Source organism: Lepisosteus platostomus, chromosome 2 (genome assembly GCF_059453375.1).
Source record: "Lepisosteus platostomus isolate fLepPlt1 chromosome 2, fLepPlt1.hap1, whole genome shotgun sequence".
NCBI lineage: Eukaryota > Metazoa > Chordata > Actinopteri > Semionotiformes > Lepisosteidae > Lepisosteus > Lepisosteus platostomus.
In genome coordinates, this window is record NC_142612.1 from 78088155 (window position 1) to 78114618 (window position 26464).

Consider the following 26464-nt stretch of genomic DNA (forward strand, 5'->3'; position numbering starts at 1 on the left):
AAAGTCAGAAAATTCTAAAGGGTTCACAAACTTTCTAGCACCACTGTACTGTGTATATTTAATGCATATTACCACACAGAAAATAGATAATTTTAAAAATCCCCAAACATTCTAAAGCTCTGAAATCCTCAGTTCTTTTGGATTTGCATTAAAATATGCTGATATGTTCCCGTCGTTCCTTTAGCAAACAGTCTGTTTTAATGTTAAAAAGCATTTTGTAAAGCTGTAAGGATTTTCCGAGTCGTCTTTTCTCTTCCCTCGTATTTTATAACCAGATGTGAGGAAGATGAGCATAAACCACTGGGCGGTATTACATCTTCCACCACACCTATTACATCACATGTGTTTAAGTTTTGGCCATGGGATCTTCTTTGGTCTATTTTTCGAAACAAAGCCTTCTTCCTTCCCAGTACTGTTAGTACTTCTACTAACTGATGCAGATCTTCGTCCCTATCAGCAGCAGGGAGAAGCTTGTTGCTGGTCTCACAGCTGAAGCAGTGGTGCCGTGTTGGGGGGTCTCTGTTTTCCTGCTCCTGGCTTCACTGGGGGTCCTGTGTCAATGGGGGGCTGGGCAGTGGAGGCTTGGGGTGCCATGCTGACACAGTCGATTCTTCGTGCCCAGTGCCCCCCGGCCTAGCTGTTTGTGGAACAGGGCTCAGTGCGCCGAACTCGGGAGAGGGGTGACATCACCCCCCTCTGAGAGCTCGACCGTGTGGAGCTCTGCCACAGCAGGAGATCTGGTCTTTCGGCACAGCCGGGTTTTCCTCTGTCCGGGGGGGGCGCTGCGCATGTGCGGAGCCCACGAGCAGGATCCAATCCCAGCAGGGGCAGGGAGAGCGCCACTAGACACATTCTGTTTCTTGTTCAGGGGTCCTTTCGGGTGAAGACCTGGGGGTGGCCCCAGCATTTGCAGGGAGGGGGAGTGGGGCTGGAATGCGGTGTTATGCCCTACGTGCCCTGCTTTGAAATACTCAAAACTAGTAATAACTGGATCACAAACAACTGATGCATTATTCTAACACAAACACGTCGCTTGAGCTGCGGCACTTGTCTGTGGCAGGAGGAAGCCCTGAGCTGCCAGACATCTGGTCTGCTGTTTCTCAGAGTATGACTGAGCCAACAGGCCGCAGAGGGCGCGAGGTGAGCTGACCACACAGAACGAGTGAAGCTTTACCAGGCCTTTCTGGGGTCCACGGCCGACTGCGTTACTTTGAGAGACCTCGGCGCTCCCATAGGCTATAACATTAACAATAAGTGTGGTCAGATGGTCACCTTTCATCACAACAATGACCTCTGCACAAGTGTTATTTTATGCTGAGGAAGAGTTGTTCAGTCTTTGTCAAGAGTGTCCAGTACTGGTCCTTGAGGTCAGGTGTGTCTGTGGGTTTTCTGGTCCTCATTAAAGCAGCACCACATGAAGAGCTGAGAGAAGCTGGCAAATCGTTCCAGTTAAGACAGTAACCAGCTAATTTAACCCATTAAGATCTCAGATGCATTGAAAACCCGCAGACACACTGACTCTGGGCGCAGGGATTGGACAGCCCTGGTCTGGGTACACTGTGTAAACAGAGAAACCGGAGGACCAGCCCTTCTCTTGTGTGGCTCACTGCAGAGAGGAAGGATTTAAAGTGCACATCCCCTGATTAACAATAATCCTTTTTATTGAGACATGTGTACCAATCTTACCTTTGAAGAGCTAGTGAGAGAGCTATGCCAAGCTAGCACACCACAGGCAACATTTAATAAAACAAACATAGAGGACAGATTTATCAACTCAAATATAAATCTGTTCTATTTTACAGATTTTTTTAAAAATCAAACAACAAAGCTTTTATTTTGATGAGTCCTGTGTTAAATTTCAGCAAAATAATTCACAGCACAAAAATGTACATTTAAGCTATGGTGATTTCTTTTCAGATAATGAAATGAACATGGATCGCTTAATTTTTCATTTTTAAATAATGCTAATACTCTGCAACCTCCTCGCTTCAAAGAGCAGAAATGATCACGGCCATTAGACATGCACAGAGAGAAACAAGCAAAAGCAAAAAGGTAGGATTGGTGTAATAGTACAAAACAAGATCTCAGCAGTGCTCTTATGAAATATATAAAATAATTACAAAAATAACAATAACCCTTTCAAGCATGAATTATAGCAAACAGTTTTAAAAGAAATAAACTTTTGAAACACATTAGGCTACTTAAAGTGTGTTTTTTTGAGAGAAAAATACCATGTAAAGTCACCCAGCTGTAAGCATAAAACATATTGAGCAAATAATGAAATAACAGCATGAGCGGCGCTCTTTTACAATCTCCCTGTAGGGAGATTCACCCCAGATCATGCCATCAGTAGCAAAGGGCATGTGCAGACGAGGTCATCAGAGCTGTGCCTTTCCTGTCTGAGGAACAGACGGGGTCGTCATGCATGAAAGGGTTAATGTACAGTAGCTCAGGCCATGAAGGAAGCAGAAACACAAGACTACAGAAGCCCAACCACCAGGAAGCCCTAAGGCCTGCTGCAGCTCATAGGTTTTCGTCTAGCCACCTGATGTAATTATTTAGCATCCTGTGAGCAATTTTGAAATCCGTGGGCCACACGCTGAACATCATGGCGCCATGAAAGCCGCCCTTGTAGTGTTCGTGCCTCACCTGGACGCCGGCGTCCCTCAGTCTCGTGGCGTACATGATGCCGTCGTCCCTCAGCACGTCGTACTCGCAGGTCAGGATGTACGCCCTGGGCAGCGCCCTCAGCTGGGCGTCTGCCGCCAGCAGGGGCGAGGCCCGCGGGTCCGCGAGGGCCGCCATGCTGCGCGACGGGTCGGTGCTCAGCGCGGTGTAGTTGTACTTGCGGCGAAACGGCTCCGGCAGGAGCGCGCTCCAGTTCACACACCTCAGCAGGTGAGAGGACTCCAGGCTGTTGTGACTGTTGGCCATCATGGAGCGAAACAGGGACTTGTCGCTGGTGAAGTATTCGCTCCAGAACCTGACCATCAGGGTCTTGGGGAGAATGGGCATGTGCTCGTTCTGCTGGTAGGAGGGCGTATTCAGGTCCAGTGCCTGAAGAACAGGATACAGCAGCGCCTGAGCCTTGAGCTCGGCCTGGACGTCTTTATCTAGCTGAAGCTGAAACAAAACACAGACTTAGAAGCAGCGGCACAGCACCTGGAGGTCCAAGGGAGACGAAGGATTCTTGTTCTTGTTGGGGGGCTGTGCTGTCTAGTACACTCTGTGAGTGCTGGCCTGTTTCTGTTCCATGTTCAAGATACTGTTAAAAAAGGGGCTTCAGATGTTCGGGCAGGGAGCTGATGCGATCTAGACTCATCAAAATCTTTGAAGTTATCACAAGCAAAATGTATTCTTTCATTGGTGAGTCCTTTGGGGTTTTCAACATGTTTTCAAGGAAAAATGCCAAGAGGAAGAATAATACAGTTTCATTACCTGTTGTGCTACAGCAGCAGCCAAATTCCCCCCTGCGCTGTCTCCCGACACAGCTATGCGGTTTATATCCACCGAGTACCGGCTCACTGTGTCCTCTGTTAAGAAATACTTTACCGCGCGATACACATCCTCAAACGGTACTGGGAAGTGGTGAGCTGGAGCTAGTCTGTATCTGTAATGAAAGGAAAAGCATGTAAATATCTAATGAATTAGACCAACAGGCTGGAACCTATTTATGGGATTCTGTATTCAACAGGATATTTTGTGTTTTATGGAATGCAAGATTCACTGCAGGTGGTTTTTGGAAAACATGTTTTGAAACTCTGCGCCAATCCCATGAAAGCCCAGGCTACACTGCAGAGAAATTACTTCTAAAGCAATCTGCCACATGGTATCTGGGTGACATGAAACAACGAGTGTATGTTTAATCTATGATTTCCTAATAGACCAGTGAATCAAAGAAAAGGAAAAACAACACTGTCCTTTGCTGGTGATGGAAACTCTGCAAGATACACTACTGTAAAAGCATTACTTGCAATCTGAAAGATCCCTGAATATGCAGGATCATCTGTCACAACACAAAACATGAGCCTTACTCTACTGAAACAACAACAGCATTGAGTTCGCTGGCAATTCTTCTCGAAAGCAGGTCGTATGGTGCCATTCCTGTGGGAAAAGGGCATGTAAGAAAATCTGAAAAACAATGCGTGACGCAATTCCTCATGCACTTCTCGTTTAAAGATGCCTGTTTCTAAATCTGGTTGCGCCTGTGTCTTATCCTGGATCAGAGTGACTGCTCATTATTCTGCAGAAGAGCTGGGACGCTCCAGTGCTTTTATTGAGACTTTCATTCCAGTCCCGATGATTACCTGTTTGAACTGGTAGTTCACCCATCCTTCAATTTATGTACACCCATTTTCCAAATCCTCACTCTAACGAAGCATGCATTTTCATACCTGTTTTTCTCAGTTATTAAGAGATTTTCACTGCAATGTACAGTAGACCTTCTTGGCCGAAGGAAGAAGCCATCCTCATAACAATACCTCTCTGTACAGCCTCCCACAACACCATTCCCTAGTTTTAGGCCATAATCAGATATTGGTACGACCTGTAGGACTCTCAACAGCTGCAGTTACCCAGCCCTGATTCTCAGCTGCAATGGGCAGAGTGATAGCAAACTCCCCCCAGCTTGGATACCTTAGACTCTTCTAACAACACGGGCAAAGATTAAAACAACAGTTGTGATTCTCACACTGAAGGTTTCATGCAAACATGAACACAGCCGTTTCATCTGTTGATTCAACCTGTGGTCTTCATTTGTAACCTGATCTAATTATTGACACATCTGGAAAAAATAAACATCTTTCGTAGGCTTTTGAAGATAAGATTGATTGGAAGAAAAGTCCGGGCTCTGGCACTAAAGAAGTGGCCTTGTACAGTAACGTCAGAAAGGTGTTTTAAGGAGTGCTGAGACTAAAGTCATAAGAAAAGCTGATGAGTGCAATGGAAAACCTGCCTCACTGCAGGTGGCTTCTGGTATTCCTTCATGATGTCCAGTTCAAGAATTAAACTGGGGAATTCAAGCACGGGACTACAGCTTTCCAGGGCTTTCTGGGCTGCCCAGGTCTGTTTTAGGACAATTTCTTTTTATTATTTTATTTTATTCTACTCTCACTGCCATGGCAAATCTCGATCAATCTGAGCTCTATGGATAAATCGTCCCCACTTGCCCCTGCAGCCCGGTGCCTGTGTAACAGTGTATTAGAATTGCGCGCGGGGGGGGTGGGGGATACTGACTGGCGCTGCCTAGACACCAGCCTCCCCCGTGCAGGTAGATGACGGCCCTCCTGGGCGCGCCGGCGCTCTCCCGCCGCGGCTCGTACACCAAGACCTCCACCCCGTCGAACAGCGCCTCCGCCACCGTCGTGTCGCGGTCCGCGGCCGGGGTCACCCGCTCCGCCAGGGTGATGAGCATCATCACGTCCATGTAGTCCTTCAGGCCCACGAGCTCCAGGGCGTCCGCCTGCGGCACACAGCAAGGGAGGAGCAAGACGAGGGCAGCGCACTCGGAGGAGTCACGCCAGCCTGTAGCAACCCCCGCCCCCCCGAGGAATCACTCTCCTTCCACTGCCTCGGCGGTAAAAGACAACCGTCTGCTACTGTAGTGTGTCATGGCCCTGTTCGTGTCCACCCTCTCCGCTACGCCCATGTCGAGTGGAGCAGAGGAGTTTGTTGCCATACATTCATGTACTGTACACTGAAATCCGTCTCTACACTGCTCTCTCTGGATATATGCAGGACAGCAGACAACACCGCACAACGTAGACAGTGCACACCTGATGAAGGCTCCACAGCGGAAACGTTGTGTTTCCTTTCTTTTCTTTTTAGCAGGGAGTAAACCCCGTTCCCCGTTCCTTTGCAGCCTACGCACGCCGACGCAGCACCCACTTGAACTACTCCCTAACACCCAGCGATATACAGTACATATGTGGAGAATAAACACGTTGTGGTGAGAAACAAAAAAAAACCCAGCAACACGGTGGAGCTTGCAAACAGGGCAGAGTGCGGGTGTGTATCGAGTCTTGGGCGCTGCACCGAGCTGCCCTCCCCCTGCTGCAGAGCGCCTCACGTGAACAGCAAAGCCTCACTCTGCTTCACCTCGAGGGCACGACCAGCAGGCGGCCTCTGGCCACAGAAGGAGGGTCTTACCCAGACCGGCACATGAAGCCGACCCAGAACCCCCACGTCAACAAGCTGGAGTGTGCCGTTTTGGTTTCCCCTTTCAGCTCCCCAATGTCTGCCTTCTCTCTGCAGCACACACAGTGCTAGGGTTCAGCGGGGTCAGGCCTAGGGCTAGGGGCACGCAGACATACAGTACGGTGGTACTGCGTTGCTGTGATGTGCTCTCGGCCAGAGCTCGGTACCCTTTCGGTGGTAGGCTTTTTAAAAAATAAAGTCTCAAAAGAATAGTCTGTTCTACACGCCTCATCAGTACATAAGCCAAACCCATCCACGTCCAAGGCATTTCGCTAAATTCAATAACTCTTAAACCCATCGATGCTGGACTGCTTGATCTAACTGCTAAAGTGAGATTATCTGCCCACTGTGTTGATAAGGCTCAGAAAACGTTTGCTCTCACAGAAGGGCTTCAATCTGCCAGTGGAGTTTGCTTTAAGTTTTCCCTCACTTCAGAAAGCCAGGGGATTGCACAATCATGTGTTGATATATAATATTTGTTTACTTTGGGGGGGGGGGGGGGGGTGGCCAAATTATTTACAGATGATTCCTTCTTTCAAGACGATTTCCAATGTTTTCCACAACACATGAAGGGGGAAAAAATCAGTCTATATGGAAAAACACAGCTCTTCAGAGTTGGTGCATTAACCTTGTCTCACATTTCTCTTGGCTGACAGGGTGTGGGGACTCATGTTTCATCTTAAAGGGTCTCCACGTACAGTACCATTAAAACCTGTCTCGTTTAACCCTCTATTTGTTTATCTGCAACCGCATAAATATGCTCTAGTTTTGAGCGTTCGAGCCCTAAGGACATGTAGTGGGGCGAAATTAACTGCAAAGGTAGCCAAACCAGATTTACAGTACTGTACACAGCCTCTCTGACCTGTCTTTTAATAAAAGCGTGCCAGTTTATATTAGACGAGAAACTAGCATTTATTTAGCTAATATTTGGCTTTGTTTAGCCTGATACCAGTTTTAGAGGCAAACAGATATTATAATGAACGGGGGTTTACGTTTATTAATTAACAATTCGGACTGTCTCTCGAGGCCCATGTTAACAAATCACGACCAAACTCCTGATACAGCAGAAAGTGCCGTTTCGGAAAGCAGAAACCAGAATTGTTACTGTATGAGACCGGAATGCGTTAGAGTTTAGAGCTCAAACCCACAACCAGTTTTTCAGCACAACAAAAATAAGTTTGTACAAAGATAAAATAATGCCCTGACGAAAAGGGTTTAAACACAATGCAAAGGCAGTATTAAACGTCTAGAAAATTAATTTGTCAACATTAAAACCGACTAAAAGCAGTCATCAAGCATAAGAGTAATTTGCAGACATATTTGCCAGTACTATTAAAAATGCTGTCTTAATCGGTTATTAAATACAATAGTGACTGTGAGGTTTTCCCTGATAACTTCTATAATTAGAATTACATGAGAAGGTCTACAATAGTAGGATTATGAATGGCTGACATAATCTCATGTAACTAGTCAGTCTAAATTACCGTAGCGGCTGCCTACTGTATGTCCATTCACAACATAAACGCTGTTAAATAAAATAAAAAGAGATCGAAAGGTCTGATTATTCGCACGCATGCACACTGAAATTAACAGTAAAACAAAAACAGCATGTCGATACTGCCTGGTCATCGCTTCGGTGGTTAAAATCGAATCAAGAAAATAAAAAACAGCCCGTTTGACGATATGGAGCTCCTCAATTAAACGCGTTGTTAAAGAAACTCGTACCAGGTATCTGCATTTTAATCCTTTTAATCGTTGTTGATTTTTACAAAAAAAAAATGGACCTACCAGGTGACTGAGACTTCGGAAGAAAGAATCAGTTATCATGAGCTTCCATTTGTCTTCAATTTCATCCGGAATAGGTGAATATATGTAATACGCAGTCAAGGATCCTATTAGCAGTAAAATTATGCCTTTTGACCCCATTCTGCATTCAAATATAATTGATTTTATAGAGTGTAGAAACAACCTCTCTGTCAGCTTTGCTGATTAACAAATCACTTCTGTCAGGGCAAAGTGTAATCTGGTATTAATTTTGGAGCGGAGCCAGTAAGATATGACAGCACGTGTTAATGTCATCTGATCATTATATTCAAGTGATCAAAAGCTCTCACCAAGGCGATCACACGCTGGCGCAGTCAGGGGCACTGTAGCGCATTTGCTGTAGTTGATCAAACTCATGCAAAAATAAACAAGTGAACATAAAAATCTACCAGCGTGCCCCAGCCTTCTCGAGTAAAAAAAAAAATATCCGGCAATCTACATGTCCCTCAGACCCCGATGTGTCCTCTCGCATGTCCTCTGAACGGTAAGACTGACCCATGTGCGTGAAGCTGTAGTGTTCGTACCCGCCTGTGTGAGAGAGGGGGTTGAAATAAACTTGAAATACATTGAGCTCATGCGAACTGCAGTGGCTCTCCAACACGGTTAAGTAAACTCGCAGGGCTAGGCAAACTTTTCAAAGTACCGTGTGATTCGAGCAAAACCGTGCACCTTCAAGGAATGAGCTGGGGTTTGCTCAGACCCAGCTGGATCCAGGCAGCTGCGCTGGTGTGGGGCTGCTAGCTGTCTTGTTTACTGTACGTGGGGAAAGCGATTTGAATAAACGACAGTACATCTTCGTGTTATACAAGTATTCCCAGGCGCCTTGGAACCAGTGGGAGTCCTTGGATTACATCGTGTAAACGCCGAGTGATTTGAAAAGTGTTATTCCGTCGATGCGACTTAAATACGAGAATAAAGCACCGCGCGTCTCATTTCGAAAGGTGCGCCAACCCTATAATTTTCATTAAGCGCGAGCTTTACAGAATTACATTCTCATTCGCCATCTGTAGAGTAAATCATGTTTCAGTTAGCGTCGATATAGATATATAATACAGCCCAACTACAGTTAAAAAACATTTGCTTTAGGGTTTTGTCTGTCAACGGTCGCATTTGTATTAGGATTATGTCATTTTTCATTTCAGGGCGATGAAATGTTTGTTTTAGATAGTGCTCTGAAGTGAAGCGAAACTTATATTCACAAATACGCCATGGGAGAGAGGGGGTGAGTAATTGTTTTGGAGTGTAAGAACTGCCCGACATTCCAATTTTTGTTATTTTAGACCGATAGTTTGTGCAAAAACTAATTGAATTCGGGAGGAAGAGACCAAAACTTCACCTCTGTGCACTGCCTCAGGTGTTTTGATCAGTAGAGGAAGTACACTGATTAAATTATTTTCTTTCCAGGAAGTAGGATTAAGAAAGAATTAGCAAACCAGCAGCTGGACTGAAGTTCTGTGTGTCTAATAACTGGATTCGAAAAAGCAACAAATATCCCCCTCCTTTTCTGTTATTAACGTGAACCGTGAAAAAGAGTCCTACTGTATACAGTATAACATCAAAGCAGCTAGAATGAGATTTGATTGGACCGTTTTGGATGTAATGCAGGTAATACACTACTTTTCTGGGGAGTCTCATGACCTCTCTCTGAGGAAAGTGGATTTCCTGGGCCCCTAAACTGGCAATCACTGTGTTGTCTTATAATAGTGATTTTAAACAGATCTGGTTTACTGTCGTTAACGGAGTTGGGTGAGCAGCTCCGGTATTATTTGCACCCGAGCTTTCTACGTCGTTAATACTGTAGCTAATGTGCCTTAGTGCTTTCCCTGGTACCTCAGGAGGAAAGCGAGGCCGAGGAGAGTTTAACATGCACTGTATGGGCCGGATTTAGGTGTCCGTAGGTTCTTGGCACTTTCACTCTGAAATGTGCAAAAAGAAGGGTCAACGCCAGTTGAATGACTGTACGTCGATCGACCTGATGCACTGTGCCTACAGAGCCTACTGGGACATCCGTCACTGATGGCCCAGGACCCCCGAAAAGCAGGGCTCCAAGATAGCAACTGCTAAACCTAGCAGCTGTGGGGAGGTTCAAAGTCTGTACCCTTTTAAATAAATAACATTCCCAGGGGGACAGCAGTGTTCACAGCAGGACAGGAGTGGCACAGCCTCTGCATCAGTTCATCCCCAGCACGGCCTGATGTTATCAGTGCTGGATTTCCCATTAGGCTCTGTAGGCACAGTGCCTGGGGGCCTCCGAAATCTTTAGGGCCCATGAAGGAGGGAAGCACAAGTGACTCACGAAACACGAGCTGAAGCTCGACTCGAGGTGCTCCCGATCAATCAGCGTACGCTATCCAGCGGCTGTTCTAGAAGCCAGAAGGATCGGAGTGAGGGTCGCGCGACTCGCCCCGTCAGTCAGGGGGTTTAGCATTGGAATAGTTTAGAGTGCATCAAGTCAATCGACGTCGTTCAATTGGTGTTCACCCCTCTTTTTGCCCATTTCGGGGTGAAAGGGCCTGGGGCCCACGAACACCACAGTCCAGCCCTGAGACCAGCAGAGAGGTGGAAAACGGGCCTGAGGTCAGTCTAGTGACCCCCACACGAGGATGCGTACGCGTTGTACGGAGAGGTTACAGTGATGTTGTTCGGCAGATTGCAAAATAGCAACAATAGCTTTGACTGTCATGCGGTTATTGTTTGGGTCTTGATTCCATTTGGAAGCCATTGTCCTGGGGAAGTTTTCCTTTCTCCTTTCCTGTATGTGACAAAAAAGAATCTCATGCTGTTTAGTTTAACTTATGCTACCCCTCCCCCCAGCTCAGCGTTTTACATCATTTATGATTTATCAGAGTTTACCGTGGCAAATTTTCAAAGCATTTCTGCTTATTCTGCACTCTGACTTTGCTTTGCTTTACCCTGCTGGCAGTTGGGTTGTGTCACATTCTGCTTTTCCATACTTCTCCTGGCAGTTACATCACACAGCTTTACTGCGCTGAACTCTTCTTTTGTAAGGCGTACTGTGGTAAACTGCACTGTAATGTTTTATCAAGTGTTCTACACTTATGGTGGGAAGGCAGCTCTCCTCGTTTCATTGCTCATACACACGTGTGTGAGAGCGTGTTCGTTCTGGTTTTTTTTAGTTTAGAAGAGGCTGCCTCTCTTAATTGAACCGAGCGGGGGAGTCGGAGTCAGACGCCTGCTTGCTTTCTTGCTTGTTAGCTGTCACCTGACATTAACAATCAAGAATGAGCACCAGCTTGGAGCAGCCCCACTTTCCTCCTTTGGGTCCGGAGGTGGGCGACCGATGAGGCAAAATGCTTTTAAAAGCAGCGTCGCCACGGTCGTGTTGAGATTTACGTCTTTTTTTTTGACATCCTTCCAGATACCCACGCAAGCACTTAAAAACCGTTGTAGGTTTATTATGATTAACACTCTCCAGGAAGAGGGAATGTAAGTATAATCAAATACACACTGTATATGCAGTGATTAACTCTTTGTTTTGCAACATGCAGTATCTTGGAACAACAGAATTTGTGGAGTCTTGTTGGTACCTTCCCAACATTGAATCACCAAGTGCTGAAATCTTGTCTAGTCAATAATTACTCCTAAAGCTGGACTTACGCATTGTAAATTCCCAACCTATTTCTATAACATCTGTGATGCTTAAGTGGATTATGGTATAAATCCATGTCTGTTTGGTGGGTTTGCTGTGGGGCGAAGGAATCTCTGCTCTGAATCTGAGTATGCAATCTTATTCAAACAGCCCCGGCTCACTGCACTTGCAATACCATGTACATGTAGTAGTTCTGCAATCAGAGCTGAATTATGGAGAAATGAATTGATAGAGACATACTGTGCTTTAGTACCACACATTTCAAACTTCACATTTCAAGGGTGCAAGTGAACAAAGCTTTCATACCCACAACATATTTTATTTGGGTTAAAGACAATGCTTCTACTTTCTACAGAATACTCAAAAGGCCCACACCCCATCAGCATTCCTTCACGTTCCTTGATCTGAAATTCCTACAGCGATTGACAAATTGTTGACAATTAAAAGGCTGTCAAAGCCGATCAATGTCATATATCCAGGAGACTGTGAATGTCAGATGGTGACCTTATTAAAACTTTCGTGCTGCTCATAATGGTCTTGTGGCACTGTATGCTTTTGCAAGTCACTGAGTGAGTCTGAAGATGTCAGCTCAGGCTTAATAATTTCATGCTTTGAGATATGAAAGTCACAGTTTTTTTCTGCTGGTTTCTGTACAGATGGATGCATTTAATTGGAAGCATTTTAGATTTTAAAAAGTAGCTTATTGAACAATAGGCATTTGAACAGGCCTTGACCAACATGACCTGTATACAGGTAACTAATGTACATGAACACAGTAGTACTGTGGGGTTATTACTACGAATCAGAACATCTCACTGTCCTTTTCATTCTTTGTGTTTCAGGCCTCGGCTGTGCTTGATCATATACTTGTTTCTAGCTTTATTAGCTGCAGTGTGTGACACTGCAGAAAAGTGTTGAGTTCATAGCTGGCTGTCTTTCAAAGAATACCTAGACAGACAAGACAGCATTTGGCAGCATTAGTGCAGCACTGAATCATTCATCCCAGTTTGCTGTGTTCACTTGGGACCCTGTTTTGTCAGCATATTCATCCTGTGATGGCAAACAACATGCCCTTCAGCATTTTACAGAAATGCAGTCAAGAGGCTGAGTGATCAGGGATTTCTCTATTTTTTCTCTTGAACAAAAAGCACGAGAGAGCTTCTTGTCTGTTGATCAGTCCTTTCTGCCCCCTTGGCTTGAGATATGACTTGTCACATGCTATCATGCTGGGTTTGTTTTTAAATTCTGCTGCAGCAAGTATTGACATGGACCCAGGACAGTATCTCAGTTAAACAGAGCAGTCTTTTTGTGGAGGAGAAAGGGAAGAGAGCAGGAATATCTTTAGAAAAGTAATGAGAAGAAAGGCTACACAGACAGAGCCAACTGGACCAGCGTGCTTGTCAGGCTGCGAATACAGTAGATAATTGATTCAAGATCCTTTTTCTTGAAGAACACCCCCAGATCTCAGTCCCTTGATAGCTTAAGGTAGGTTGCTCCAAAATAGTAAATCCTGCACATGAGTACTCCCAAGATTAGGTGTAAAATATCGGCAGCTTTTTTCAGTCCTTGCCCTTGCACTCACCTGCAGTCTGGATTCCTGTGCAGGCTGTGGATCAGATTTAAACATGAATTTTCAATTCCTCAATAAAGTGCGGCTGATGTACTGTACCTATCTATTTTTTTCAGTCTCTTCAGTAAACTATTGTTTCATTAAAACAGGATATAAAGAGTTTCAGACATTAATTAGTTTACATACTGTATAGGCAGGACCATATCATCAACAGCTAAACTATGCTTCAACATACCGTATGTGCAGACAGTGCTGTCTCTGTGATTTCATTTCCAAGCACAGCGCCAGAGTGCTTCACCCCAGGCTGAATAGTCTGGTTTGTTTGTTTTCTAGTGATGCATCATTTGTTAGCTTTGTGTGGGCCCACATTTTTTAGTTTAATTGCTGTTGTATTTTCATAACTACTTTAATATCGCATTGGCAAGACAATACCCTCTCCAGGCTTTCAGAACGAGAACTTCTATTAAAAACTCAGCTCAGCACTGGGATGGTCCCTGCTGGCAAGGATGGTTATCTCACTGCCTGAAATGCGAACGAGGGGGGGAGAGTGTGCCAAAGCCCCTGACACTGTTACATTTCAAAATAGCACCAGCGTAGTCTGTGCTATGAAGCCTCCAACCACCACTTTTAGGGATGAGTAAGGGAGGAAGAAAATAAGGAGAAAAAGTTCCACACTCTGTTTAAACACAACACCGATCATAATAAGCCAGAATAACAAGTAAAGTAAACGAGAAAGAGAATCTTCTTTTATGTTTTAAGAGACAGAGAGGAAATATGGCCAATTACAGGGAAGCATGCTGCTCGTGTGGTTTGGGAAAATCAGAACCTCAAGATGCCCGTGCAGTATTTTGACCAGTGGCTTAAGCTGTTTTTGCGGGAAGGAAATAAAACCTGTTTAACTCGGCGATCACGGCATTTTTCAAGTGAAATCGATGTTAGATTTCTTCAGTCCAACAAATAGCACATTTCTCATTATTTATAAATGTGTCCAGAAGGTGTCGCTGTACTGTAATGTAGAAACTAGAACAGATTTTTGCCCGACCAGATAAAGTACCACAAAGCCGAAAATAACTTTCTCTTGAGAGGTACCCAGCGTTATGTAAACTACCAGTTTTCAGTGCTTTGCCAAATCACTGTAGTATTTTCTTTTTCTTTTCCTGTTCAGGTGAACATGTGTAATAAAATCTATTTTTTTTATTTTCACCGTAACGTTTTCACACTTCATTACACATTCATTGTGGATATATTTTAAGGCACAGCGTTCAGTGTTTATAATAACCAACACATATTTAAATGTCTAGTGTATTTTGATTGATTTACATTTAATAAAATGCCCAATATGTTCCTGCTCAAGAAAAACAGCAAAAAGTGTTTTTTCCCCACACTTTTTAAAACATATATTTTAAATAATAACCTTTAATTAAAATTCACATTTACTATTGGCGTTATTAACACCTGCTTAGACGCATATATTGTATATTTGACCTGGACATACAGTAGTTGTATTGTCACTTAGGGTTAGTGAAAAAACAAATTGTTTTGAGCATTAAATTAGATAAATCTAATAAAGTAGTTAATTGAATTATGTATTTTTTTAGGTATAGGTCAAAATAAATGGCAAAAATGTTACAGTTATTATGCATTATCTTGTCTAAGAGGTTAATAAATATTTAAGAACAGAACAGTTCTTTTATTGACTATCTGGTATTAATATCATATGATACTTGTTGTGTGAAATGTAACCCTTGTACAATGCATTCCTATGTAAATGCATGTTCAGTTCACTACAATACAAAAATCATTTGTTTCATACTTTCTGGGTTATGAATTCAAAATAATTTAAACTGGGGAAAAGAATGTGGCATTTAGTCCAATATACAAATTTCACTGCCAGTTTAAAAACTGCAGCTTCTGCCAATGTGAAAAAATGATCTTATCTCCCCTTTTAAACGCGTTTGATCTTGAATGAATTTGCAGTGCTTTTTCATTAGGTAAGTTTGTGATTAAGTTTTATTTGAGCACTATTGTTCAGGATGAAAAATAAAAATAGAAAAAACAAATCTCAGTTTTAGGCATACCATCTGGTCAAAGGTAATTCTTTCCAAATCAGTCAAGGTGTGATGCCCCAGTCCAGCTTCAAGCAAAATGATGAGGAGAACATTGATTGAAGAGGCAGAGCGTTGAAGTAGCATAATTCAATAAAGCAAAGATCTCTGACGCCCTCTCCTGGGATATTTGTAGTACTGCTGAACAGTACAGTTACTTGTTTTCATACTGTAGATACAGTAGCTACCAAATCATCCATTTTTAAAGATGTGGGACAATTTCATTACGATCAATTAAACGGACAATTTGTTCAGCTGAGCAACAAAGAGATCATGTAGAACAAAAATCAGAGCACCATTCAGGCACCACTCAGGCCCACGGACAGATTTCTCTTAACTGGACAAATTAGTCACTCAAATGACCAATCAGTGCCCTACAAGTGTTCATAATCTATTTAAAAAAAAAACAGATGATTTGCGGTGGACTCTAAAACGTACTAGACTGAGGCTCTTAAGAACCAGGGTTGGAGAAGTGTTTTAAAGTATGCCATTTTCTCATGTTGGGATCATGTTAATCTGTTGTCACTAAAATAACATGATCCACCTGCAGTCCAATGGACTCCATGTGTATAATGTCCTTGTTTATGCCAGGTATTAAAGAACTGTAGTGTACCCAGTGATTTTCAGTTAAACCGGCCTTAGACGAATAAAAAGCTATTCTTGGTCTGTGAAACCTTTACTAAGACTCAAATTAAAAAGGTTTTACTGAAAAAAATAAAGATAATTTTATATTTTTGTCCTGTGGAAAATGTATTGTATATTTTATTTTGCTATGTTTAAAATAAGTGTTTGCTTTTGCTTGCATATTTCTCCGTTGATATTTAGATGAGATAACTCCTGCTAAATCAGTTACTTTCTTCTGAATAAACATGGTGGTTTTAACCGGTCGTGCTCTTTCATCAGGAACATGACATTTAGGCTGATGGCTTGTCAGAAGCATGTGAGGTAATCGATAGTACACATGACTGCTAAGATTTATAAACCAAGCGTCCAGGGTCAAAAGTCAAGTCTGCAGTGAATTAGTGCACTTCAGCAGCTTACACTGGCTCTATTAGGGAGCTTCACGTCCAGCGATAGTTACATGTCAAGAATCCAGCGTTTGAAATGTTTATTAACAGTAATGTCAAGCTTTGAGGATTGTTATTATCCAAGCAGCTGACATAAAAAAGGACCAGATTTCAAAAAACCTACTCAAAAGCTGTCTAAAAACATGTACAAAAGGCACATGCTTTCCGGCTTTGCGGTCTTCTGTGCAGGCTAGGTAAGTGAGATGCTGTTTCACTGTCGACCACATGGCCAGCACCTGCTTCAGAGAAGAACAGCCAACATTAATGACAAAAAAACGCACTGCTCTGAAAATCATTAGAGCCCTGTCTCGGGTGAAACATGCAAAACAGAAATACTTCAATGTTTCCCATGTCATCAGCAAGAAAGTAACAGAATCCAACTGCATTCTAATTCAACGAAACAAACCAAGAGTCAGTTAACATTAAGCCACTCGACACGAGATTCAGCTCAGCTATTTTATTCTCTTTAGTGAAGCCAAAGAGGGGGGAAAAAGAGGAGCTTTTTTTTTAAAAAAAACATCTGCTAAAAGCACTAATGGAGAAGACAAGAGAGAGGATTCTTACGCAGGGGCTAGACCTGCCACATGGCTACTAGTGCTTTTTGCTGCAGAGTCACTGAAACGTTACAGAAAGGCGGTTCTGAGTTGTGATGAAGTACTGCAGGTAACTGATGTGATTTTCTGTAGCTTTAAAAACACTGTCTCGGCAGAATTACAAAGCCCTCTGCCTCTCTGTGTGTCAGGCTTTGTTTCCCTCCATTCTTTGGAACCGAAGTGCTGAAGGTTATGCAATGTCAACAGCGGATTGAATTTTTAAATGATAGAGTTTGCTAAAAAATGCCGGCCAAGCCCTCAATGCCGACCATAAAAAGGGGATACAAAGCAAGTAATAAGATTCACGTTTTTGTAGTGGGAGGAGTCAGTGAATTAAAATGTTATTCTCTCCCTCAGCACTATCTCTAGTTAAGACATGAACAAGTAAAGTGTCAAAAAATAAAACGTGTTCATGCTAATGTAGATCTTGATAAGATTAATCATCTTCTTCTGTTTAAGATGTTAAATGAGGCGCTTCCCTCTGTTCACAGTAGCTCCAGGTGAAAGTGACTGCCCACTGATCTCAATCACAGCGTCATCCACCTGCTACAGTGAAGATACCAGGCTCTCATTGAAGCTGTTAGCTGAATTCAGGATGGTTAAATTCAGTGTGCGTAAATATTAAATTGAAGACAAAATAAACTTGTGCATTGAGGTCTGTCATGTTACATGAATCATCCTTCCAGAGAACAATCGTTTATCTGGATAGAACTATGAAAAGCTCAAAAATCTCCAAATCCCCCTCACCCCCACCAAGCCTGCAGATTAACGCTGGATTTGAACATGAGAGAGAAATACAAGGGCAATCCTCTGTGCCCCATGTGGAACAATGGGATCTGGTGGCGTCATTAGGGATCGCCCACAGCTCTGACTAGGGGTCATGTAAGGATCTCCGGAGAAAACCCAGCCTTTGTTTTTAGTGCGGTGATGGACACAAGGGCAAGGAAAGAGCCAGAAGGGCGAGCGGTGGGAACCGGCCGGGGGGGCTGGGGGTGCAGCTGTGTGTTTTTGTTGGGATGTGACCCTGAACCGTGCAAGGTTACCCCTCCTCACCCCGGAGGAATGTTGACTGTTGTGATGGCTGCCCTCTTGATCAGCCGACTGGAGCCTGATTAGCATGTCCTCTGCTCTGCAGCCAGCCCCAGTGTCCGGGCCCTCCGAGAGAGGGTGGCCCCCCTGCCCTGTGGACGGAACGCATCCCGGGCCGGCGGTGAGCGGCGGCCGCGACCGGGCTCACCGAGCGGCAGCTGACAGCACTTGGGCTCGGGCAGCACGGCCGGCTCCCTGCTGGAACACCAGCTCCTGGGAGGGAGCGATTCCTGGGAAGCCTTGCTGCGGAGCACCATCTAGATGGAAAAACTGCTCTTCGTCCTCTCTGCAGACAGGTTCAGCTCTTCTCTCCCCTTATTATAGCGGACCTACTGGTTCTTATTTGTTTCCAAAGGGACACAATGTGGTCTGTTGTTTTACCTCACCTACAAGAACGTGGCGGAGCTTGTAAAACCCTGTGAGCTGTGATAAGAAACACAAGATGTTGCATTTTGTTCAGTGTGGAAAGGGAGTGTGGAAAGTAGGTGAGGTGGCTTCTTTCCAAAGGTTGCTTATTTCACACGTACGGTATTTCATACGGAGCGTGAGCTAAGAGACTCGTAACTTTGGCTGCCAGACATCAGTGATCTTGCGAGGCCTGGGCTAGTAAATTACACTATCATGGACAGGGAACAATGGGGGGCCGTTTTTTATTATTGTTATGACTGGGTCAAATCTAAAACTAATATTACCCTCAAACCTTTCAAATGGCCTCCAAGAAGAATTTTGGCTAAACTAAAGAGGAAACGGTAGCAGTCAGAACCATACAGATTCCATTAATTATTTGACTGTATTGTCGTAATTGAAGTAACTCCGAGCCAGCTGCAGCCTGGTGGTTACCTGATAGGAAAATGTGTGCTGGACAGACGAAATAAGGCCGAGGACTCACATACCGCACACGTTTGTCATACAGTAAATGTTTCCATGGCGACACATAATCTCTCAAATTTAATTGCTCTACAAACAAATCTTTTTCCTACTTGTTTCCCCCCGCTGTTCTGAGACAAAGTTTTTTTAAGCACTTAAAATGCAGCGCTGGCTCTGACGACGCTGACTTCACCCAGTCCAAACGGAGACGGCACCATTGATCCACACTGGAACAGGGACTGGAGTGTGAAGGCGGGGGCGCTCATATATTCCACAACAAGAGCGCCAGGTCTTTATGGCAAAGCAGAAACATGTGGGGAAACGCATGATAATACAACATAAAACAAAAACTGATTAGTCTCGACTGGATACGCACAAGCATAAAACAGCCTTTTCAGTTCAGTAAATAAGCATCTCCGGCATGGCTCCCTGCTGTTGTGGAAAAAATGGCATCATCTCCATCTCCGTGCTTTCTCCCCCTTGTCTAACTGAGTGGCTTGGTTTCTGGAGTTCACCCGTTGACATATTCTGCGGGGAAAGAAAACTGCAATGTCACCACACCTGAAATGGTGTGGATTGACTAGTAAAACAGAGCTGTGCAGCAGTGTTCAGGTCTATAGACTCCTAGCCAGAAGGTTGTGCGTTCCAATCCCCGCTGCTTCAGTAATATACCTGGCTGTATGAACACGTACCCGAGTAAAATTCTCTCTGAAGAATGTATTAGCCAGAGAAGGGATGAGTGATTTTCTCGGCACTGGGCAATGTCACTTGCAGCTTTTCTGCAGAACCTTATATCAAAATGAGGAAGCACAGTGACTCTGGGTGTATTTAGGGTTCAAGACAAAGTATAGTTTCATACTTTCTCAGCCTCTTCCAGGGAAATCTTTTGACTACATAAATCAGCCCTGTGACTGTTTCATAAGCAAGATCCACTGCACCGGTTTCAGGAGCATAAAACTTCCCTGCAGGGGATCCACATCCCTTACCGAACCATAAAGCATCTTCTTGCTCAATCTCCTGTGGGGTCTCTCGCCGGCTCCGCTGTCTGTCTGGCAGTGTGGTTGTGTAGCCACGTCTGGGCTTCTGTCAGGGGGGAGCGCAGTTCTGACGAGCACAAAACCCTTCCCAGATGTTTCAAGAATCCTATCAACCAGTGCTTCATTATTAATTCAATAAACATGTCTTTGCAAGCATGGCTCTGCAATCTGCAGAGAAAAGAACACCACAAAAGGATACGTGAGCACAAAATCCACACTTCATGATTCCTAAGGTTCTCCTTTATCACCGTTACAGTGGAGTATTCGAAGTTGGAAAACATAGTTGTATGAGATTGCCTATTGGGAGCCCTGCCTTTTTGTATCCTTTTTAACTTAATAAAAAAATCAGTAACGGATCCACACCGGTATTATATGTGTATAGAACTGTTTAGTTCGCAAAAAAAGAGAAAATTGTCATGTTGTGGAAGTTTGTGTGTTTTCTTTTATTTGTGTGAGAGAGAGGTTAAAGAGAAAAAAAGTTTTGGTTTACCAGAGTTCCTCCACTGCAGCTACACGGAGGGAAAGATCCTGAAATGTTGGTAAGGGAGAGAATTCAGCTGCAGTGGAAAACAAAGAACGCACAAACACAGGTCAGTATCTCCACTGCTGGTGCAGGTTGCCTCTATACTGTACGTGTGCAGAGTACACACAACACTGAGAAAATAAAGCCTGCAGGGGTGACACAGGAGAGTCACGAGACCTACCCTCCAGCGGGACAAATGGAAAACAGGGCAACATTCCTTTAAGTGAGAGTTATCTTTAACCCTGAGAAAAAATCAGCATTCCAGCACGTTGACAGCTCTCGTCCATCATTAAAGAAAGTTTAATTCGGGAGGTGTTAATAATTCCATAGGGATCAATATCTGTTCTGTTCCTCCTTTAAAAACCCAAAGAGCATGTACAATATGCTTGTCTTTCTTTTTCTAAAAAAGTAGAGTACAATCTGAAAATAAATCCTTCTTCCCGGTACTGAGATTAGTGAGAAGAGAAAAATAGTCCTTTGTCAAAACAAATGGCTTAGCATTGGTAAACAGAATTTGAAAAGCAACTTGAAAAAAACTTTACTCATAATTTTCAAATGGATTGCTCAAAGCAGATATACTGTTTATATTTGGACGTTTTGTAATCTGCATTAATAACAATAATTAAACCATTCTGCACCATCAATCCTGCTCCACAGGAGATCAGAGAGGTAAGAACATCATTTTCTATTTGAATTATGGGGATCTTTAGGGAGGCCAGATTGTGTGAGGCTTATTCCATACTAAAAAGAGAAGAAAAGAAACACATTGTTTCTGCTGTGGAGCCTTCTTCAGGTGTGGAGAAGGCTCCATGGCTGAAACATGTTTTCTGTCTTCTCTTTTCAGCATGGAATAAACCTTTACTTGTTCCTTTGCAGCCTACGTACTGTAAGCTGACGCAGCTCTCTACTTGAACTGCTTCAGATTGTATGAGTTCAGAGTGGAATTAGGATACTGGGGTTAACACCCCTACTTTTGAATGGTGCCAATGATCTTTAATGACCATGTTATCAGGACTGCCCCATGCAAAGGACAGAGGCCCCTACAGTGTCCCCTGTCACCATAATGCAGCAATCTTGGTGCAGAGGGAAGAGCACCACCTACTGGTCCATCTTCATTACTTACAGCATAAGGCTGGCTTTCCTCCCAGAAATGATGAGGTCCAGCCTTGCTGAGCTTCTGAGGTCAGGCGACAAAGTGATACTGCTGTCATAGGTCATCAACACTGTGTAACAGCATCACACTTCTTAGGTGGATTGTACAGTATGTAAGAAATGGGAGCACAAGTTTCTTTGTAGGGCTACCTCTGTTGCCTGAACAGTTTGAGAAAGGAGCGATTTGAAATTTCTGTTTGCCTTGGAATATATATACTGTACTGTACAGTATGTACATTGGTTCTGGGATGTTTCGTGCCTTCAGGCCTCCAGATATCCTGCAGCATAGTTCTGGGCTCTGGAAACAATGATATAAATAGTATGTGTTCAGGTCTTCAAGAATCCCACAGTACTAAAGTCTCCTTGGTTGGGGTCTAGGAGAGAGACCTCTGCTTCTCTGCAGGTTAATCTTCCTAATTATTGCAATAATGGAGTGCTGGCAGCTGTCTTGACAGGTTTTTATGAGCATCTGGGTTTCAGTCAGGCTGTAAAAACCCAGATTTGATTTAGTTTTTTTATTCTGCAGATGGACTGTCAGACTCCAACCCATAAACTAGCCTTCAGCTCTCCAGCTTTTCTCTCTTTCACACTGTTAGAATTCAGACAAGCAAACTATATGATACTGCCTCCCAGTGTATCGGAATGTGCGGTCCTTGGTTCCACTTCCTGTTATCTCAATTATATCAATTTTTTTTCAGAAGGACAATCTGATTAACAGCTTTACCAATGAACAGTTTGTCCAGAGCAAGTGACTGAAACAATGACCTTGAAACTGGACTTGACAAAACCATGAATTTTGTGTGGTGCACGGTTTGAGTCTGCTGCTCGTGGTTTGCACAAGAGCATAAGAAAGGCTAAGAGCGAGAGGAAGCAGTTCGTCTAGTGTTTTTTTGGTTTCTCCTAGCGAGTTAATCAAAGGATCTCATCCAGCACTTTTTTGGAAAGAAGCCAGGGTGTTGGCACCTACAATATGGTCAGTCATGGTCAGTTAGCTACTAAGTAACATGCTAGATGGCATAGCTTTCTATAGTTTGTAACCTTTCTTTTGTTCTTACGGTTGGGTAGCTTGTTTGAGACTCCCACAGACGAGACCCGATGAGAAACATATTTCAAAGAAACTCCTTATCACGATCCCTGTTTCACTCGTTCTATCACCTACAGTAGCAAAATTCACTGGATAACAGCTCTATCTGCAAGAGAATGCTCACGCTCAAGGATCTTGTCAGTAACCAGGTGCAGCTTTGTTCAGGAAGAGATGGATCTCATCAGTGAAACAGTGAGTTTCAGGGAAACAGGTATGCCATGCGTAAGAAGAGTCAGCAGCAACTGTTCTTCCAAAGACAACTCAGCTTCTGTAATGTATGTGCTGCGACAATGACTTTATTCTATAGGACATTTATTGAACCTGTCCTAACATTCACTGTGGTCGCCCGGTTGGTAACATTAATACATGCAATGAAAGCAGGAATGTGAAGGTAGCCAGCAAAACTATTGGTGCACAACAACTGCAGCTCTCCGACACCTACATCAAACAAACAGTGCGGAAGGCCAATGTCATCACTGACTGTCACGGCCACCTTTTGCACAGCGAATCTGAGCTCCTTCCACCTGCGAGTTGGTCTAGATTATCTACTGTAGATTCAAATGCAATAGAACTAAGTTATTTTTTAGTCCAGCTAGTAACCTGCTTAATTTTAACAATCCATTGTATATATAACTTTATATTTTTATTTTTCATCATACCTACTGTATGTCTCTTTGTTTATGGGTTCGTGTTGTGTTAAATATACTGTTTGTTGTGTTTTGTCTTTCACCTTCCTGCGGGGCAGATTTCCCTTCTGGGCCAATTAAGGGAAGTAAGTAACAGACCCTTGAGGATGCAACAGGCCAACACAGCAGGTGATGAAAGAGACACATAACCCAGGAGAGATCCATGAATATCAAATTACACCCTTTTTACCTAGTTCTGTCCCACAGAGTCAGACCATTATTTTATGAACCAATACTCTAAACCCATGAACGTGCACAAACTTGGAGGGGCTGTTTTAAAAAACCAAAACAGAAAACAATTTAGACCCACAAGACCCAGTAAAGAACAATAAGTATGGTCTTTACAATTTTAAAAAGTAAAGATGTGTAAAAAATTAATTTCCTGACCTTACAATTAGTTCCTTTCTGCTTAATGTAAAAAAGAGCTATTCATATTGCCACAGCACTCCAACCTTTTGGGTGGAAACCATAAATTAGCCTTCTGCTGCGATGGCACAAGGGTAAAGACTTACAGTAGTAACGACTGTAACAGGTGCTTTCCAGACAACAGAGATTTTGTAACAGCTGTCTGGTTTAGATACAAGGGTCATTCATGTCAATACGAAAAATTACTTCTGTAAAAGTAACCCGCAGTTTCAGTCTCCCAGAGCTATACATATTTAGGTAAGGCAGACCTATCTTCTGTCTTATGTATTTACCATATCATATGTTCTGATTGTATCTATTACTGCTCTTACTGCTGTTGCAGGGAACACCAAGAAGTTGTTGACTATCGGCCAGAATGCAGATGTTATACAGTTTCCATATAATAGAAATAAGACATTGGTCTAAAATTATTTCACTTCATCTTATGCTCATCCACCCTTTTATGGAAAGCTGCGACGTTAACAATTTTTTTAGAAATGGATTATCCCTGTCTTGAGCAGCTGCTCCCTGTAAACTTTGTAAATGGTCGATAAATAACACCTCTCGGAGTAGTGGTAGAGTAACATCGAGGTCTGGAGATCTGATAACCATAAGTGCTTCTGCTGTGTGTTATGTTTCTGCCTCTTCTATCCTGATGCTCTTTTACGTAGATCTGACGTTACTTAGCCTGAAGTATGATGCCTGTTTCTTCCTTGGTGTTGTATAATCCCAAGTAAAATGTTAATTTATATACAGTTTTAGTCATTTTTCTTTCATTGTCTGCGAATTACTGTCTCCAAAATACCTCTTCCTTTACTTCTTCTAGTTCTTTTGCTGAGAACATATTTTATTATCCATTTAAGCCTCCATTGCAATCTTATTTTCTACCTCTTTCTTGACTTTTCTAATATCCATTTTAATCTGTGCTTATGGTTCACCATACTCCATTTCCTTAATTGGTTGTTATTATTTATTTTATCATTTTATAAAGAGCTTTCTTTCTCCTTTAATTTTTCTTCTTATTTTTTGTTGTTACCTCTTCAGCTGCCAGTCATAGAAGAACACCTCTGAAGTATTAAAGAATTATAGCCTCCAGCTCCAGACACTGTCCTAAATCAGTGGAGTCAAAATACTTCTTTCGCATTTTGCTTGTGCTAAATACTAACGCCACCCTCTATCAAAGGTGTCTTCGTCACCAGAAGACAGACAACAGAATCAATATATCCACCAATTATCATAGAAAATCTTTATCTTATGTTGTTTTAATAGCTATAGTGCTTCTGACCTGCGCTAGGGTGGATTGAGATACTGTTTTCAGGGTCTCTGTGCTATTTATTAAGCTTTAAGCAGAAACATCTGTGCTATTTGCTCCATGATTCAGTTTTACATGGAAACACTCCGTTGTCTGCTTTCGTAATTTTAGCCTATTTCATGCCATATAATGTAGGTTCTTTTATGTTTCTTCCTGATGATATTTCCAGTGTGTAATGTCAGATATGATTCAAAGAGGAAGATGGCTACTGGGCTCTTTTTCAAACACCTGTGGACTATTACAAACTACGGGAATATTTTACTGTTACAAATAATTTTTAGATATGGATTTTCTGTTTTTAATATTTGCTCGCTTACTTTTCTCTCAGGTATAGGTCTTGGTAGTTGCAGAAAGTGTCCAAAAAGCTTGCCCGAGGAATGCGGTCCAAACCCGCATTATGATCTAATTCCTAACTTATTTCTCAACTGATTTATGTCTTTCCCATGTGGACAGTCTGAGCTCAATCTGTTTTACAGCACTTTTAAAACCATCTTCCCATCGTGTCAGGGGAAGTTGCTTCAGGTCACCTTAGAGTAATATTTTGGAATCACAGGGGACATTTTTGCTCTGTGAACACTAAGCGTAAAATTGAAAACCACTGAGAGACAAAGGGAAGCTTTGTAACTGGGGTATTACTAATTCAGTGCAGTTTAGCAGATCTTCATGCATGTCAGACTTCAGGATAACACTTTCTGCAGTGGGGAAGTGTCACAGACATAACCTGGCCAGTTTTTACTCAGTCCCTTAACTAATCAAAAACAGAATGGCTGGAAAAGTATCTGGTGAGAATTTTTAATATGGTCCAGTAATAAGCCCTTTATAAGACTCTGCATGCAGACTAGCAGGTGGTCGTCTGGAAAGCACCTGTTGATGGGTACAATATCACAGGTAAACAGAATCTTCGAATTGCCCTCCATTCAGTAAATGCTTTGTGACATTGCTTTGCTGGCCTGAAGTGAACTCAACCCCGTAATTCTCCCACCAACTGAAGCTTGTCAGCTCCAAATTCACAGTCACATGTGTTGTTTCCTGCTTTATGGTGTGGAGTGCTGTGGAATAGGACTCTTTCCTTTTGCCTTTTTTCAGTCTTTCATTTCACCAGGTAGAGCAATTTCTCGGACACGGTGATGACCTGGAGACGTCGAGGCAGCAGCACATTCGCAGGAGCAATCTGGGTGAAGTGCCGGGCCCAGGGAAACAACAGCAGTCCTGCATGGGATTGGAGTGTACGGCCCCTGTTGTGCAATCCTAACAGCTCCTGCACACTGCTCAGTTGTATAGTCTGCTATGCAAGATTTATGCTAACGGGCCCATATGGCTGCAGAAGTGGAGACAATTTGTGTAC

General features: G+C 43.2%; 1 protein-coding gene and 1 long non-coding RNA gene across 3 annotated transcripts; one reads left to right on the top strand and one right to left on the bottom strand.

Annotated features, from left to right (window-relative positions):
* Window positions 1-1640: 1640 nt before the first annotated feature.
* aadac (arylacetamide deacetylase) lies at window positions 1641-8484 on the bottom strand. Its single transcript, XM_088620287.1, has 5 exons — window positions 7984-8484; window positions 5236-5461; window positions 4035-4104; window positions 3439-3610; window positions 1641-3123 (listed from the first exon to the last, which is right to left on the bottom strand). The coding sequence occupies exons 1-5, from the start codon at window positions 8119-8121 to the stop codon at window positions 2524-2526; spliced, it is 1206 nt and encodes a 401-aa protein (XP_088476413.1). The 5' UTR covers window positions 8122-8484; the 3' UTR covers window positions 1641-2523.
* LOC148677310 (uncharacterized) lies at window positions 8364-24560 on the top strand. Of its 2 annotated transcripts, XR_015930511.1 has the most exons (3): window positions 8365-8503; window positions 9162-9241; window positions 18100-24560. It is a non-coding gene; the product is annotated as an uncharacterized LOC148677310 (long non-coding RNA). The 2 variants fall into 2 exon arrangements; XR_015930510.1 differs by lacking the exon at window positions 9162-9241 and having other exon boundaries at window positions 8364-8503.
* Window positions 24561-26464: the final 1904 nt, after the last annotated feature.